General features: G+C 41.7%; 1 protein-coding gene across 1 annotated transcript; it reads left to right on the plus strand.

Moving 5' to 3' along the window:
- The first annotated feature begins 1785 nt into the window (after positions 1-1785).
- IFT46 (intraflagellar transport 46) lies at positions 1786-18297 on the plus strand. The gene is made up of 12 exons (XM_007523611.3): positions 1786-2010; positions 2713-2809; positions 5366-5445; positions 6538-6680; positions 9489-9563; positions 9718-9811; positions 10254-10382; positions 13513-13634; positions 14060-14126; positions 16250-16310; positions 16602-16687; positions 17856-18297. The coding sequence occupies exons 3-12, from the start codon at positions 5401-5403 to the stop codon at positions 17949-17951; spliced, it is 918 nt and encodes a 305-aa protein (XP_007523673.1). The 5' UTR covers positions 1786-2010; positions 2713-2809; positions 5366-5400; the 3' UTR covers positions 17952-18297.
- The last annotated feature ends 1 nt before the right edge of the window (position 18298 follows it).

Raw genomic sequence — 18298 nt, forward strand, 5'->3', positions numbered from 1 at the left:
CTTCACAAGCTGTGAAGCAGGTCTGCAGGTGTCTTTCTCTCTAACCCTGGAGGCAAAAAAAAAAAAAGCCCCCCCACTTACAACCACTGTGTTGTGTAGCGTGGTATGCCAAAATACTATGGGATTGGTATACATTAAAGAACTGTCAAAAGAAAAGATGAAAAAGAATTGACATGTCATACAAATGACCAATAAATACACTAACAAGTCCCTAGTCCTTAGGGAAATGGAAATCAAAACCAGAGGGAGGACTAAGGAGATCCACAGCAGCAGCAGCACACAGGGCTTGAATGCCTGAGATTCATGGTTATATCCTGGCACAGAGGTGGGTAGTGGCACATCCGATAAGAGTGTACATGTTACAATGTTCAAGGACCCGGGTTCAAGCCCCTGGTCCTCACCTGCAGTGGGGAAGCTTCACAAGAGATGAAGCAGTGCTGCAGGTGTCTATTTTTTTTTTTAGAATATTTAATTTATTTGCTAATGAGAGGGATAGGAGGAGAGAAAGAATCAGACATCACTCTGGCACATGTGCTGGCAGGGATTGAACTCAGGACTGTTAGAAGCAGTAACTCTAGAATTGCTTTAAGTAAAATTTTAAGCATGAGTTATAAGTATAGTTGCTTTTCTGCCTTCAGTGGAAAATTCCTGTACCTCTCATTTATGAAAAAAAAGGGCTAGACAAAACCCACACACCAAGATGTAAGCCACCTGTTGTTTGTCTTAAAGAGAATAGCTAGCCTAACCAAGTCCTTGAAACCCAACCACTTGCTCAAGGTCGAGGGAGCTGATAGCCAGGTGGTCTTGGCTGACAACGAGAAAGTGTGGTGACCCTATTTTGCATAAAGGCTTGAAATTAGACAATTCTTAAAGGCTGCTTAGGGTATTGCAATGTCTGAAATGATTGGATCCTGCGTTTTCTGTAAAATGCTATTGAGTGTGTGATAGAATTCTGGTTTTGCATATTCTCCACCCAGAATGTACTCTAGAATCCTATAAATTGTGTGGTTTGAGCCTTGTTCAGGGTCGAGCTGGTGGACTGCTGTCAGTCACCTCTCGGCCCGGATTCGAATTCGTGAATAAACATCTTTTGCTTCCTTGCAGTGGATGGTGGTTTGATTTTGCTCTCTAACAAGGACCTTGAGAGTCCAACACTTTACCCACTGCGCCACCTCTCAGACCACTCTCTTTCTCTCTCTATATCTCCCTCTTCCTTCTCAGTTTCTGTATCTATCTAGGAAATGAGTAAAATAAAAATAGATCTGGCACCACCAAAGAACAGAATGGTAATGGAGGTAGGGTTGGGGGAGAGAGGCATGGAGACAACCATAATGAGGTACTGTTTCATACGCAGTAAGAAAACAATAGTAGTAGTAGTAGTAGTAGTAGTAGTAGTAGTAGCAGCGGTAGCAGTAAAATGCTGGTGAGAGTGGAGAAATCAGAACTTTCATACACTATTGGGTTTGTAAAATAGTGCACTTGCTTTGGAAAACAACCTGGCAATTCCTCAGAAAGTTAAATATGAAGTAAACATATGATTCATCAATTCCACATATGATTCCAAGAAAAGTAAAAACGTGTGTTCACACATAATTCTGTACATTAATGATCACAGAAGCTTCACACAAGATAGGGCTACTAAATTCTACACGAAATGCATCAACCCGGCTGTGCCACGTGCTGTCGCTAGATGTCGCCACAGATTCATTTCCGAAAACCATAGACACGCAAGCGACTAGATCGCCTAGAGAGGCTTTACCCGCGAGCCCCTCTTGATGCTCCTTGGATCCTTCGCTGGAAGAGACGTAACGAAGGAGGGCTTACGAGACTGCAAGCAAATCTCGCGATTATTTATTGTTTATTAATTTTTTTTCTTTGCTTAGCGACCGACAACAGCTCAGTTGCTCCAAGGGGAAGCACGAAAGTAGCTTGGTCTAAGATTGGAGTGAGACCCCAGTCCTAGACTGGGGTTCTTTGCAAATAGAGGAGACGGATTCAGAGGGGCTGCAGGTAATTGGTACTCACCCTGCCAGAAAGAACTCCCTTTTCCCTTCCCGAGAGGAATTAAAGAGGACTTCTTTGTCCTCCCAGCCTTCCCATCTCTAACATCACTGTACTTTCTCGCTTTCCTTTCTGCCCCCACCAGTCTGTCCGCTTCCTCTAACTATCACCCTCCACCCCCTACCCACCCACCCCCAGAAAGTCAGGAATCCGGCCTGCAAGACTAGGAATAGCAATATGGATCATGCCTTTAAAAACTTCATTGCTGGACCGAGAGAACGCTGCAGCGACATCTCACCGTTCTCTCCTGGGACGTGAGGCATAATTCATTCTAGATACTTTCCAACTTCCGTAGAGAAACCTCAACAGCTTTCTTGGCAAAACTTGGCAGAGTGATAACACTGTGCAGCCCTTGGCTTGTTTGTCTTACAGCTTTGCGGAGCTGCTGCAGAAGTTGGTTGTCTCTCCTTTCTCAGATGGCCTTCCAGCAACTTCTGAATAAGGAGAACAGTAGCATGATTTAATTGATTGACCTTGGGGCCAAGAAGCCTTAAGGAAAGTTTGAGAGTGTGGTGGCAGTGGTAGTGGGTGTTTCAAGTAAAACAGATTTCTTGGGTAGGTCAGAGGAACCAATGCTGGTTTAGAGTCACAGGCCCTCAGAGTGCTATTAATGCCATATAATGTGAGATAATCATGTCTTCTTCTGCTTAGACCAAGATTGTTGACAACCAGACGTACGATGAGCGTCTAGAAATTAACGACGCTGAAGAGATTGCAGGTAGTCATACTCCAACTGAGAGACCCAAAGGTAAGAGAAGGAAGGTCCGAGGAACAGTTCTCAGAACACAGGGCTGAATGTACTCATGAGAATGTCTAAGAAGCCCGTTTTGTAGTAGCAAATGTTGTCTTTCAGAGTCCAGTTACTTCACTTCCTACTGCTTCTGTCTTCTTTCTTTTTAAAATTTCTTTATTGGATGATTAATGTTTTACAGTCGACAGTAAATACAATAGATTATGCATAACATTTCCCAATTTTCCACGTAATGATACAACCCCCAGTAGGTCCTCTACCATCATGCTTCAGGACCTGAACCCCCACCCACCCCAGAGTCTTTTACTTTGATGCAATATACCAACTCCAGTCAATTTTTTTAATTATTCCCTTTTGTTGCCCTTGTTTTTTTTATTGTTGTAGTTATTATTGGTATTAATGTTGTCGTTGTTGGACAGGATGGAGAGAGGAGGGGAAGACAGAGAGGGGTAGAGAAAGATAGACACCTGCAGACCTGCTTCACCGCCTGTGAAGTTCTTTCTTTTTTTTATTTTTTTAAAAATATTTTTATTTACATATTAGATAGGTAGGAGAGAAAGAATTAGACATCACTCTGGTACATGTGCTGCTGGGGATCAAACTCAGGACCTCATGCTTGAGAGTCTAATGCTTTATCCATCATCGCACCACCTCCTGGACCATGCTTTTGTTTCCCGACTAGTTAAGGACGTAATAGAGACATCCTTCCAGATGGCAGGATTTCCCCCTAACCATTGTTCCTTGTTGATATTTCCTTTTTGATCCTGCCTTGCTCACAGTCTGCCAAAAGTTCACAGTTTTTGTTACCAGTAAAACTCTTTTGCCCACTTTTGAAGGTGTTTTAATAACCCAAACCCACAACTTCAATCAACATTTCAGATGAAGTAGTGCTGCAGGTGCCTTTTTTTCTCTTTCCCTCTCTTATCTCCCCTTCCCATCTCAATTGTTCTCTGTCCTATCACATAAATAATCAATCAATCAAAAAAAAAAAAAAAGATCCTGGGTTAGTTTAGTTTGAAGACTTGAAAGAGACCAACGTGTGGTGGGTGGGGCGGAAGGGCTGGTCTTAGAGTGCTGTCAGAAGTAAACAGGGCATAACAAGTAGAGCCTTGGGTGCTGGAGAGCTGGTAGATGTGGAATGTTTAAAGGTGATAGTAGGGAACCAGAGGTGAGCTAACAGTGGCTTGGATATGGTGAGAAGCTCAAGAACAGAGAAAAGCAGTAAATACAATTTGCAGCATTATTTATTTATTTATTTATTTATTTATAATTTATTTATTGGGGAATTAATGTTTTACATTCAACATTTGCAGCATTTTTAATACAATTTCTAACACAAGATGATGAATTGGATATGACTCTTAAATTAGCAATCACAGGTGAGAATTAAAGTTGTGCGTTTATCATGATAAATAGGTCTAACAGACAATTTAGTGGGAGTAAGTATGGTGCAGTAGCACTAACTAGCTTTATTATTTATTTTAGAGCTTTTTCATCATCTTGAACAGAAACTGTACCCACCAGGGCCAGGTGGTGGCATACATGGCTAAGCTCTCACATTAGAGTACCCAGGTTCAAGCCCCCGGGTCCCCATCTGCAGGGGGAAAGCTTCACAAATGGTGAAGCAGGGCTGCAGGTGTCTCTCTGTCTCTCTCTCTCTCTCTCTATCTCCCCCATCCCTGTAGATTTCTGGCTGTCTCCATGCAATAAATAAAGATAATACAAGGAAAAAAAAGAGATATGTTAACCTTAAAAAAAGAAACTGTACCCACTAGACAATTTTTCTCCATTACTCTTTTTCTCCTCCATCCCTAATAGCCTCTAATCTACCTTTTGTTGATGAATTTACCTATAGTTACTACCTAACTGGGTTCTTATAACATTTGCCATTTTATGACTCAACAGTGGTCCTGTGTGTTTATGTGTGTATATATATATATATATATAATAACTGTATATATATAAAATGTTATATATGTACTCAGCTTTGGTGTATGGTGGTTGAGAGGAAAATAGAATCTGCCACTTCAGAGCCTCAGGCATGAAAGTTGTTTGCATAACCATTATGCTGTCTCCCTCATCCCTTTTTGAGTATTCTGTGTGTGCTGCTGCTATAGGTGTTGATTTACACACACACACACACACACACACACACACACACACACACACACACACACACCTAGACACCCAGGTTCTTATCCTGAGTATACTTATTTTTCTTTAAAGATTTTATTTATTTCTCTCCCTTCTCAGTTTCTCTTTGTCTGTAAAAAAAAAAAAAAAAAAAAAAGATTTTATTTATTAATGAGAAAGAAAGAAAGAACCAGACATCATTCTGGCACATGTGCTGCAAGAGGTTGATGAACTCAGGACCTCATGCTTGAGAATCCAGTGCTTTATCCATTACACCACCTCCCGGACCACTAAGCATATTTATTATAATATGCCAGGTGTAGCCATTTAATTTCAGTTTGGACAATGAAATATTATAAAGCAAAAAGTTGTTGTTTTCAAAAATTACTAACAACCTAAATGGAAAACTCTTCTTCTAAGGACTTCCTCATTCTGCCCATCTTCCTGACAAGACCATGGCTGATAACAGCAATGATGAGTATGAAGAGGAAAACAACAAGGTGAAGTATAATCTAGATCTTCCGGTGGTTGTGTGCTTTTTCAGATAAATTTGAGATAAGCCCACTTAAGTAGTAACCATTTCATGAATACTCACCTTTGGTGATTGGGTGCTTGTGACTTTGTGGAAGAAAATTAGAAGCAAAGAGTCTAAATAACTTTATTTTATTATTTTGGATAGAGACAGAATTTTTTTTTTTTAATTTTTTATTTAAGAAAGAATTAGTGAACAAAAGCATAAGGTAGGAGGGGTAGAGACAGAATTTGAGAGGGGAAGGGGAGCTAGAGAGGAAGAGAGAGAAAAACACCTGCATCACCTGGTAGAACACACACATAACCATGCATAAAGACCTGGGTTCAAAGTGGTCCCCAGGCCTGGGAGTGTTTCACAAGTGGATAAACAATGCAGTAAGTGTCTCTCTTTCTGTCTCTGCTTTCTCTCTTGCTTTTTCTGTCCCTATCCAATAAAATTAAAATACATTTTAAAAAGTAAAAAACATAAACCTTTAAAATTATTATTTATTTTAATTTGATTATTTTTTTTTTCCTCCAGAGTTATCACTGGGGCTCGGTGCCAGTGCCAGCACTACAAATCCACTGCTTCTGGCAGCCATTTTTGCCATTTATATTGGATAGGACAGAGAGAAATTGAGAGGGGTGGGTGAGATAAAGAAAGACAGACACCTGCAGACCTGCTTCACCACTTGCGAAGCGACCCCCCTGCAGGTGGTACGCCGAGGGCTCAAAATGGGATCCTTGCATGGGTCCTTGCACATAGTACTATGTGCATTTAACCTGGCATACTGTGTGCACTTAAACCTGGTGCACCACTGCCCAGCCCAACCCCTTTAGAAATTTTTATATCCTGACCTCCAATAGAAAACTAGAATGTGGTCATAGAAATTAGGGACCCTGTTTGTAACTGAGAAGGAGCCAGAGACTCTCCAGGCCCTTCTAAGGAGTGCCACTTTCTCTTTCTGGTGACTTGGTGCCAGTTGGAAGGATAATAATGAGAGTACTAGAAGACATTTGGGCATAGATAAACTAAATTTCTCCTTAGTAAACTTTTCTATGGCTATATTGCACTGTCTCAGGAGAAGAAGAAGACTTCACAGCTGACACCTCAACGAGGTTCTAGTGACAATGAGGATGATGATGATGATGATGACGATGGCTCATCTGAAACTGATTCTGATGAAGACGATGATGATGATGAACACGGGGCTCCCCTCGAAGGGTGAGAGAAACTTTGCTCCTTAACTACAGAGAGAAATGTCTTCCCCCTTCCCACTCCCCCCCCAGAAAAAAAAAAAACTGCCCCAGAAGGACATAAATTAGAAGTAAAATTTCAGCATCTCTTTTTCTCTCCCCTCCTGAGGATTCCTAGCTGTCTCACAAATCCAGCATAATGACTTTTCATTCTCTGGCTCCCCTGCTTAATTGAGTCCTGTGGCGGCACTTGCTTTATGTGAAACATTTGTAGGCTCAGGATTTCCACAAGTGTTTGCTGAGTAAATCTAAATATGTCTTCAGGAGCTTACATTCTAAGAAAGAGATTATAAATTCATATTCATATTCATACCAAAGGATTTCTTTTTTTTAAGTACTTATTTATTCCCTTTTATTGCCCTTGTTCTTTTATTGTTGTAGTTGTTATTGTTGTTGTTATTGATGTTGTTGTTGTTAGATAGGACAGAGAGAAATGGAGAGAAGAGGGGAAGGAAGTCAGAGGGGGGAGAGAAAGACAGACACCTGCAGACCTGCTTCACCGCCTATGAAGCAACTCCCCTGCAGGTGGGGAGCCGGGGGCTCCAACTGGGATCCTTATGCCAGTCCTTGTGCTTTGCGCCACCTGTGCTTAAGCCACTGCGCTATCGCCCGACTCCCAAAGGATTTCTTTTTAACAACAACAACAAATACATTCGAGCATTTCTATTTTAGATTCAGATCCTTGTTGGATAGGAAAGACAATATATGCCTTAGGAACCCTACAATAAAACACATGTTTCTAAGTGAGAATTATGTACAGCAGTCTCTTGGAATTCTGTTCCAGACTTGGTACTGGATTACTCATGAATTACCCCTATACTTTATTTACTCTGATTTGAACCAGAACATTACTCTAGCATATGAGATGCTAGGGATGAGACTCAGGACCTCATGCTTGAAGGTCCAACACTTTCTCTGCTGCTCCACCTCCCAACCTTACCACCCTCTGTACTTTTTAAGCAAAGTAAAGTCCAATCATTTAACTTTTTAAAGACTTATTTATTAGTATTAGCAAGAGGATTGAGAATGAATGAACCAAAGCAGACTCTGGCACATGCAGTGTCAGGGATCAAACCTCATGCTTGAGAGTTCAGTGCTTTATACACTTTTATTTTGTTTCACATTATTGCTTTGCTTTTTAAAATAGTTTGATAAAAATAGGGTATCCTTTGGATTATTCACCTATAGGTAGACACTAATTGAACAACTTTTACATTCTAGTTTTCATGATTCTTAGAATGCTGCACGATCACATGATCACATCCTACTGCCATAGATTAGGATTTGAGGAAGCTACTTTTTAAATTTTTATTTATTTTTGAATAAAGACAGAGAGATATTGAGAAGGGAGGGGGAGATAGGGAGAGACACAAAGAGACACCTGCAGCCTTGCTTCCCCACTCATGAAGCTTTCCTGCTGCAGGTGGAGACCAGGGGTTTGAACCCTGGTTCTTGCACACTGCGATGTGTGTGCTTAACCAGTGTGCCACCACCTGGCCCCTACTTTTTTTTTTAGATCTGTTTTATTAATCAGTGAGAAAGAGAACCAAATCAGAGTATCACTCTGGCATATGTAGTACCAGGGATTGAACTTGGGCTCCTGTGCTTGAAAATCTTAACTTTTCCACACTGCTACCTAGCAGGTCACTATAAACAACTGTTAGAAACATCTTTAAGGGGAGTCGGGCAGTAGTGCAGCAGCTTAAGCGCAGGTGGCATGACGCAAGGACCAGTGTAAGGATCCCAGTTCGAGCCCCTGGCTCCCCACCTGCAGGGGAGTCATTTCACAGGTGGTGAAGCAGGTCTGCAGGTGTCTATCTTTCTCTCCCCTTCTGTCTTCCCCTCCTCTCTCCATTTCTCTCTGTCCTATTCAGTAACGACAACATCAATAACAACAATAATAACTACAACAATAAAACAACAAGGGCAACAAAAGGAAATAAATAAACAAACATTAAAAATCTTTAAAAAAGAAAATAAATGGGAGTCGGGCTGTAGCGCAGCAGGTTAAGTGCAGGTGGCGCAAAGCTCAAGGATCAGTGTAAGGATTCCGGTTCAAGCCCCCAGCTCCCCACCTGCAGGGGAGTCTCATCACAAGCGGTGAAGCAGGTCTGCAGGTGTCTTTCTCTCCCCCTCTCTGTCTTCCCCTCCTCTCTCCATTTCTCTCTGTCCTATCCAACAACAATGACATCAATGGTGACTACAACAATAAAACAGCAAGGGCAACAAAAGGGAATAAATAAATAATAATAAAAAAAGAAAATAAATAAAAACGTCTTTGTAAATTTTTTGCATCACAGAAGCTAGTTTCATGTTAGAAATTAAAATCTCACCCACTTATTTATACCCTTTATTCAAAAAAGGTTTGTTGTTTTTCAACCAGAACACTGCTCAACTCTGGCTTATGGAGGTATGGGGATTGAACGTGGGACTTTGGAGACTCACGTGCGAGAGTCTTTTTGCATAACATTATGCTGTCTACCCCCAGCCCAAGAAATTGATTTCTTCTACATTCTAAAACTTCAGATTTCCTTTAGCCATTTTTCATTGTGATAAAAAACTGAAAGCTCACTGTAATCAGTTTTAAAACTGCCTTGCAAACCACCAGGAAAGGCAGATGTGGACAGTTTTATGGTCCTGTGGTCAGAATAACATTTAAGTTTTTTTTTTTTTTTTAACAAAGATTTATTAACATGAGAAGGTGGGGAGGGGGGCAACTAACTCAGTCTCATCCTTTTCCCTCTGGCTACCGTAAGCTGTATTTCCCTTTCCCCAGGGCCTACAATCCTGCAGATTATGAACATTTACCAGTTTCTGCTGAGATAAAAGAACTCTTCCAGTATATCAGTAGGTAAATACTAGGCCCTCCCACCATAACCTCACCAGCCCTCCCTTTTTCCTTTCCTGTTTCTAGTCTGAAATAGATTCATTCTCCTTAAGCTCTTTTTGCTTGAATAGTAAAGCAAGTTTCTCTGTTTCTACCTTCCACTGACTGTATCACCCAGGTACACACCTCAGTTGATTGGCCTGGACCACAAACTGAAACCTTTCATTCCTGATTTTATCCCAGCTGTTGGAGATATTGATGCATTCTTAAAGGTATAGTCAAAACTGATACCTAAAACTGATACCTTAGGTGTTGCTCCTGAACCCTCTATCCCTCTAACAGTTCCACTCATTTCCTTAACTAGTTCCTCATACATTATTATTCATGTCGTAGTAGTTACAGTAGTTCTTATAGTTACTAATTTAAACTATACTCATTATGATTACTTAATATTTGACTGTCACTATATATTAAAATTTTATAGCATATTTGCCTCTTAATTATACATGCTTGCTGCTTTATATGTAAGGTCTAATAGATCTTTTTTTTTTTTTTCCAAGCGTCTTAGTACAGCACGGTGTACAAGCATGCTTTTTAATACTATTAAAAATGATCATCCAGAAGAGTTCCTCTTCTTCAGCTTAATGGACACAAGTGTGGCCTTTCTTATGTCCTTTCCATTTTTCTCTGTTTTCTTACCTTTCTCTTAACCAGGTTCCACGTCCTGATGGAAAGCCTGACAACCTTGGCCTGTTAGTATTAGATGAGCCTTCTACAAAGCAGTCGGACCCTACAGTCCTCTCACTTTGGTTGACAGAGAATTCTAAACAGCATAACATCACAGTAAGATACTAGCTTATCACAAGCTTCAACTGAACAGGACTGAGAGCAGAGGCCTTGCTGATATTTGCATGGTTGACTTACTGCCTAGCAAGAGGGGTGGCTGTGGTTTCAGACTCGCGCTGATTTTTTATATGCATTTTTCTATTGAGATATAATTTACCTACCATAAAAGTTGCTCTTGCGAACTGTATTATTCAGTGAATTGTAGCATGTTCATGGAGTGGTTCGACCATAACCACCATACCACCATCTAAGAATATTTTTATCATTCCAAAAAGGAGACTGGTACCTATTATTAGTCAGTTCTCATTATGCCTGCTTCTAGGCTGTGGCAATTGCTTCATCCTTTCTACTGCTTCCAGTGGCCATTTTTTCCTTTTTCTTTCTTTTTTTTTTTTTTCTACTTTTATCTCATAGGATGGAGAGAAATTGAGAGGGACAGGGGAGAAAGATAGATACCTGCAGACCTGCTTTACCACTTGTGAAGCTTCCCCCTGCAGATGGGGAGCAGGGGCTTGAACCCATGTTCTTACACATGGTTATATGTGTTAACTTTTCTGTTAACTGCTGTGAACTTTTTTGTACAATTATTTTTTTAAACTTTATATATATATATATATATAGTTTTAATGTTTTATTTATTTTTATTTTTTATTATCTTTATTTATTGGATAGAGACAGCCAGAAATCAAGAGGGAAGGGGGTGATAGAGACAGAGAGAGACCTGCAGCACTGCTTCACCACTCACAAAGCTTTCCCCCTGCAGGTGGGGACCAGAAGCTCAAACCCAGGTCCTTGCGCATTATAAGATGTGTGCTCAACCAGGTGCGCCACCACCCGGCCCCTATTTATTTATTTTTTTATTAGATAGAGACAGAGAGAAATTGAGGAGAAGGGAAGATAGAGAGGGAGAGAGACAGACACTGCAGCCCTGCTCCACTACTCGTGAAGCTTTTCCCCCTGTAGGTGGGGACCAGGGGCTTGAACCCAGGTCCTTGAGCACTGTAGTGTGTGCGTCTAACCAGGTGCGGCACCACCTGGTCCCTGTATAATTATTTATTAATGAGAGAGGAGGAGGAGGAAAGAAAAAGAACCAGAACATCAGGAGTTGGGCGGTGGCACAGTGGGTTAAGCACAGGTGGTGCAAAGCACAAGGACCGGCGTAAGGATCCTGGTTCAAGCCCCTGGCTCCCCACCTGCAGGGGAGTCGCTTCACAAGTGGTGAAGCAGGTCTGCAGGTGTCTATCTTTCTCTCTCCCTCTCTGTCTTCCCCTCCTCTCTCCATTTCTCTCTGTCCTATCCAACAACGATGACATCAATAACAACAATAACTACAACAACAACTAAAAAAAAAAAAAAAAAAAAAAAGAACCAGAACATCATTCTGGCACATGCAATGCTGGGGCTGCAGCTCAGGACCTCCTGGCTGAGAGTAATCCTTGATCTACCCTGCCACCTCCTGGGCCGCCATTTGCATTAATTCTTTTTTTCCTTATTGGAGGGATTAATGGCTTCTAGTCAACAGTAAAATACAACAGTTTGTGCATCTGTAACATTTCTCAGTCTTCCACTTAACAATTCAACCCCCTCTAGGTCCTCCTCTGCCATCATGTTCTAAGACCTGAACCCTCCCCCACACCTCAGAGTCTTTGACTTTGGTGCAAGACACCAAACCCAATCTAAGTTCTGCTTGTGTTTTCTTGTTTTCCAACTTCTTTTTATTATTACTGATTTAATAATGGTCAACAAGATTGTGGGATAAGAGGGGTACAATTCATATAGTTCCCACCACCAGAGAGCCATAACCCATCCCCTCCATTGGAAACTTCCCTATTCTTTATTCCTCTGGAAGAGAGGAATAAAGGTCTCTTTGGGGCACAGAAGGTGGGAGGTCTGGCTTCTATAATTGCTTCTCTGCTAGATATGGATGTTGACAGATCGATCCATACCCCCAGCCTGTCTCTACCTTTCCTTAGTGGGATAGGGCTCTAGAGAGATGGGGGTCCAGGATACACTGGTGAGGTCATCTGCCCAGGGAAGGCAGATTGGTGTAATGGTAGTATTTTTCAACTTCTGTCTATGAGTGAGATCATCCCATATTCACCCTTCTCTTTCTGACTTATCTCACTTACCATGATTCCTTTAAGCTCCACCAAGATGAGGTGAAGAAAGTGAGATCACCATTTTTTTTTTTTAATTTAAGAAAGGAGACATTAACAAAATCATAGGATGGGCGGGGAGGGCACGAGATCACCATTTTTAATAGCTGAGTAGTATTCCATTGTGTATATAGACCACAACTTTCTCAGCCACTCATCTGTTCTTGGACACCTGAGTTGCTTCCAGGTTTTGGCTCTTACACATTGTGCTATTGTGTTGTGAACATAGGTAGACACAAATATTTTTGCATGGGTGTGTTTGGTTCCTTAGGATATATCCCTACGAGATGAATTGTAGGGTCATAGGGAACTTGTACATTTTTTTTAAAACAAATTTTATTATCTTTGTTTATTGGATAGAGACAGCCAGAAATCTAGAGGGAAGGGGATGATAGAGAGTGAGATAGAGATGATAGAGATAGCCCTGCTTCACCACTTGCAAAGCTTTCCCCCTACAGGTGGGGACCAGGGGCTCAAACCTGGGTCCTTGTGCATTGTAACGTGCGCTCAACCAGGTGTGCCACCACTTGGCCTCTGCATTTTTTTTTACATGTATGTATATTATTGTTTCTCTTGGACATGTATGTAGGAAGGGGAGTACTGGGCCATATGGTTACTGTTGGACATTTAGAGGAACTGCCAAGCTCTTCCAACATGGTTGAACCACTTTACAGTTCCATTGGCAATGAATGAGAGTTCCAGTTTCTTCATACCCTCATCAACACCTGGCATTATCATTCCTATTTTATTCTATCCATTCCAGTAGGCATAAAATGATGTTTTATTGTGGTCAGTTCTATCTGCCCCCTTCCGTAACTCTGGAAAATTATATCAAGGTTTCTTACAGTTTTCATTTGGTCATTGTCAGGCTTCCCTTTTTACCAGCACACTTGTATGTGAAATAACAACATAGTGAGCTACTTTGAAAAACAGCATTTACTTCGGTGTCATCAGCCATTTTATTTTCCTAGCAACATATGAAAGTAAAGAGCCTCGAAGATGCAGAAAAGAATCCCAAAGCCATTGACACATGGATCGAGAGTATCTCTGAGTTACACCGTTCTAAGCCCCCTGCAACTGTGCACTATACCAGGTAGGAGAGACCCCAGTCTTCGCTATAGTAATCCATGGTGACCCTTACCACCGATACTTCTGAGAAGGCAGGTGGTATATTTGATCACTTTGCAGTCTTATGTGTCTTGGCAACTTGTGACTGAAATAGTGAATAAAGCTAACTCCCACATCCTGTATAAGTTTGGTTTGCCTTGTCTAGCTTCTCTTGAAATTCTAACTCAGTTCTGGCATATGGTGATACTGGAGATTGAACCTGGGACCTTAGTTGCCTTGGACTTCAAAGTCATTTTACATAACCATTATGTTATCTACCTCTCTAGCCCTCGTATGAAATTCTGAAGTACCATTGTTGAGAAGCTCCCATCATCCTAGTGTATCTTAACCCAATGCTACTGATAACACCATCCCATGTTCTTTACTTATTATTTACCTCTGTACTTTTAGGCCCATGCCTGATATTGATACTCTGATGCAAGAATGGTCCCCAGAGTTTGAAGAGCTTTTGGGCAAGGTGAGTGGAAGAGAGCAATAGAGAAGAAAGTCTATCATTCACTCTAAAGCCAAGTGCTTTCTTTATTTCTATGATAATTATCATTAACTTTCTATTTTAATTAGAGTACTGCTTAGTTAACACTTATGGTGGTGCTAGAGATTGAACCTGGAACCTTAGAACCTCAGAGCATAGTAATTTTTTTTTAAATTTATTTATTCCCTTTTGTTGCCCTTGTTGTTTTATTGTTGTAGTTATTATTGTTGTTGTCGTCGTTGTTGGATAGGACAGAGAGAAATGGAGAGAGGAGGGGAAGACAGAGAGGAGGAGAGAAAGATAGACACCTGCAGACCTGCTTCACCGCCTGTGAAGCGACTCCCCTGCAGGTGGGGAGCCCGGATTCGAACCGGGATCCTTATGCCGGTCCTTGTGCTTTGCGCCACCTGCGCTTAACCCGCTGTGCTACAGCCCGACTCCCAGCATAGTAATTTTTTAAAATACTTAAATTTTTTAAAATTATCTTTATTTATTTATTTATTAGATAGCAGGTAATAGTGAGGGAGAGAAACAGAGAGACACCTGCTGCATCCCCCTTGTGGGTGGGGACCAGAGGCTCAAACCCAGGTCTTGCACATTGTAACATGTACGCTCAACCAGGTGCAACACCACCTGGCCCCGTAATTTTTTTTTCTTTTTAGTGTGTTTCATTTGTTTTTATTTTAATGAGGGACAGAGAAAGAGACCAGAGCACTGCTCAATTCTTGCTTATGACAGAGATTGAACCTAGCCTAGGGCTTTGGAATTTTAGGCTTGAAATTTTTTTTTTTTTTTTTTTGCCTCCAGGGTTATTGCTGGGGCTCAGTGCCTGCACTATGAATCCACTGCTCCTGGAGGCTATTTTTTCCCTTTTGTTGCCCTTGTTTATCATTGTTGTTATTGTTGTTGGATAGGACAGAGAAATCAAGAGAGGAAGGGAAGACAGAGAGGGAGAGAGAGCCACCTGCAGACCGGCTTCACCACTTGTGAAACTTCCCCCTGCAGATAGGGACTAGGGGCTTGACCCCAAGTCTTGTGCATGATAATACATATACTTTACTAGCTGAGCTACTGACCAGCCCCTCCAGGTGAATTTTGCTGGCTCTATCATTATTATTATTTTAATCAGAGCATTGCTCAACTCTGGCTTATGGTAGTGTTGGGGATTGAATCTGGGATTTTGGAGCTTCAGTCATGAGAGTTTTTGTGCATAAACCATTATGCTATATAACCCCCACCACTATCGTTAACTTCTTAGTTGAAGTATGATACACAATCAGAGAACTGCACCTACCATAAGTGCATAGTTTTCACCATCTACTCACCTTTATGTAAGCAGTGTTTCAGACAAAGAACAAGTAGCCAGAGAATTGGTCCAGTGAGTATAGTGGATAGTGTAGGACTGGCATTCACAAGACCCAGTGTTTGATCTCCAGTGCCATATGCTAGAGTGGTTATCTGATTGATTGGTCTTTCTTTCTCTCCCTCTGTCTCTCTCTCCCCTTTATAATAAATAGATAAATAATTTGTTTTTATACCCATTAATAGATAAATAATTTTTAAAAGAAATCTGAGCAAAGATGATTAGCTGATCCTTCTTAGTCTTGATATTTAAAATCAGCACACCGAACCCACATATTATTTGCTAGAACTGCCATAACAAAGTACCACAGACTAGGTGACTTCAACAACCAAAATTAATTTTCTCACAGCTCTGGAGGCCAGAAAGCTGAGACTAAGTTGTTGGCAGAGTTAATTCCTTCCGAGACCTTTCTTGTTGGCTGTCTTCTTCTATGTCTCCACATTGCCTTCCTTTTGTCTGTGCGTGTCCTAATTTCCTCTTTCTACACTTTTCGTACTGGATTATGGCTCATCATAATAACCTCATTCTAATTTAAGTATCTTAGTTGAGACTATCTCCAGATGTAGTCACATTCTGATGTACATGGGCTTAAGATTTCAGTATATGAATTTGGTGGAACACAATTCAACTTTGAACATACTTCATGCTAGGGGCTCTTTTTCCTTCAGAGACAAAGAAAAAGAGTTGCTGGAACCACTAAAAACCTACATCCTTTTGAACGTGGTTCATCCTGTGCCCTTCCTAGGTAAGCCTGCCCACGGCAGAGATCGATTGCAGTCTGCCAGAGTACATTGACATGATCTGTGGTAAGCATTTTCTCCCATCTATTCCATTCTCTTGTCTCTAGACAAATACGCTGTGGGCTTTCAGAAAAGCTTCTTTATTCTGGGAATACAGCATCTTGAGTTACAGCCGTCACCTTATGCCAGCTACGCTATTTGGCAGCACTCAGGATGGTATCTAGTTATGCTGAGTACTTAACCCCCCAAATCATAAGTCATACATCGCCTCTAAGAGGACATTGGCTATCCTAAACAGAAATGTCCATAATCCCCCAACTTTCCTTTAGTTTTGCTCATGGGAGTTCTCCATTTCAGCCATCCTAGACATTCCTATCTACAAGAGTCGGATCCAGTCCCTCCACCTGCTCTTTTCTCTCTACTCAGAATTCAAGAACTCACAGGTAAGACTACCATCAGATGCTGACGTGGACAGTAAGGACAATTGCTGCAATCTCCACCGTTCTGCCTCTGCTGTGGTCCAGACTAGAAGGGGGCGGGGGGGGGGGGGCTTTTGCAGGAAGGGAAGTAGAAGAGATGTGGGCCCTGAAGCTAGCTGAGGCTAGGTAAGGATCTCAGAGAATACTTGTTTTTACAGGAGAACCAAATGGCTTAATGAGTGAAAGTAGGACATAAAAAAGAGGGTTCAATTTTTAAGGAAGTAGAGCAAATGTCTAGCCTTTTTAAAGATTTTTTTTTCCTTTTTGTTGCCCTTGTTTTATTGTTGTAGTTATTATTGTTGTTCTTGATGTCATCGTTGTTAGATAGGACAGAGAGAAATGGAGAGAGGAGGGGAAGACAGAGATGAGGAGAGAAAGAAAGATAAACACCTGCAGATCTACTTCACTGCTTGTGAAGCGACTCCCCTGAAGGTGGGGAGCCCGGGGCCTGAACCAGGATTCTTACACTGGTCCTTGTGCATTGTGCCACGTGTGCTTAAGCCACTGCGCTACCGCCTGACTCCCTTAAGATTTATTAAGTAGAGAGAGAGGTGTATCAAGAGAAAGTGGACCAAATATCACTGGCACATGTGCTGCTGGGGATTGAATATGGAACCTCACACTTGAGAGTCCAGTGATTTCTTTTGTTTTTTTTGCCTCCAGGGTTATTGCTGGGGCTCGGTGCCTGCACTATGAATCCACTGCTCCTGGAGGCCATTTTTTTCCCCTTTTTGTTGCCCTTATTGTTTATCATTGTTATTATTGCTGTTGTTGCTGTTGGATAGGACAGAGAGAAATAGCAAGAGGAGGGGAAGACAGGGGAAGAGAAAGACAGACACCTGCAGACCTGCTTCACTGCTTGTGAAGTGACTCCCCTGCAGGTGGGCAGCTGGGTGCGCCAACTGGGATCTTTATGCCAGTCCTTGTGCTTCACACCAGGTGTGCTTAACCCGCTGTGCTACTGCCCAGCCCCCATGATTTCTATTTTTAAAAGTCAACACCATGAACCTGTTTTGGAAAAAGAGATGTGGAAAATGAGAGCTTGAAGGCTTGTAAAGAGGTTGGCTTTTGCTGATTGGCAGTGACTCTCATATCCCTGCTACTCCGTGTTTCCTCTCCTCTTTTCTCACAGCATTTTAAAGCTTTAGCTGAAGGCAAGAAGACATTCACCCCTCCATCCATCTCCAACTCCCAAGCTGGAGATGCAGAGACATTAACCTTTAGCTGAGACTTTCTGGCTCACGCTGTTTCCCGGCTGATCCTGGCACACCTCTTCCCCAGCTAAGGAGAGACTGTCAGCCTCCTGGCATCCTTGCTCGCACCGCAACTTGACTCAGGGAGCACGGCACATGCTCTGACTTCTGCCTGGCTCAGATTTCCTTCCCCTAGGAATTATGTATCTCCACCACTGTGGGGATCAGAGTTTGAAGATTCGGAATTTCTGGTATCCCAGAGTGCTCAACATGGGAGGAAAGCTTTAAAGACCGTCTTTCTGAGATAACAGTGGAAGTCTTGTTTTCCATTCTCATAGTTGTCACAGATTTTACAAATAAAATGCTCTATCTTTCAGGTTAT

The sequence above is a fragment of the Erinaceus europaeus genome, chromosome 20 (genome assembly GCF_950295315.1).
Source record: "Erinaceus europaeus chromosome 20, mEriEur2.1, whole genome shotgun sequence".
NCBI lineage: Eukaryota > Metazoa > Chordata > Mammalia > Eulipotyphla > Erinaceidae > Erinaceus > Erinaceus europaeus.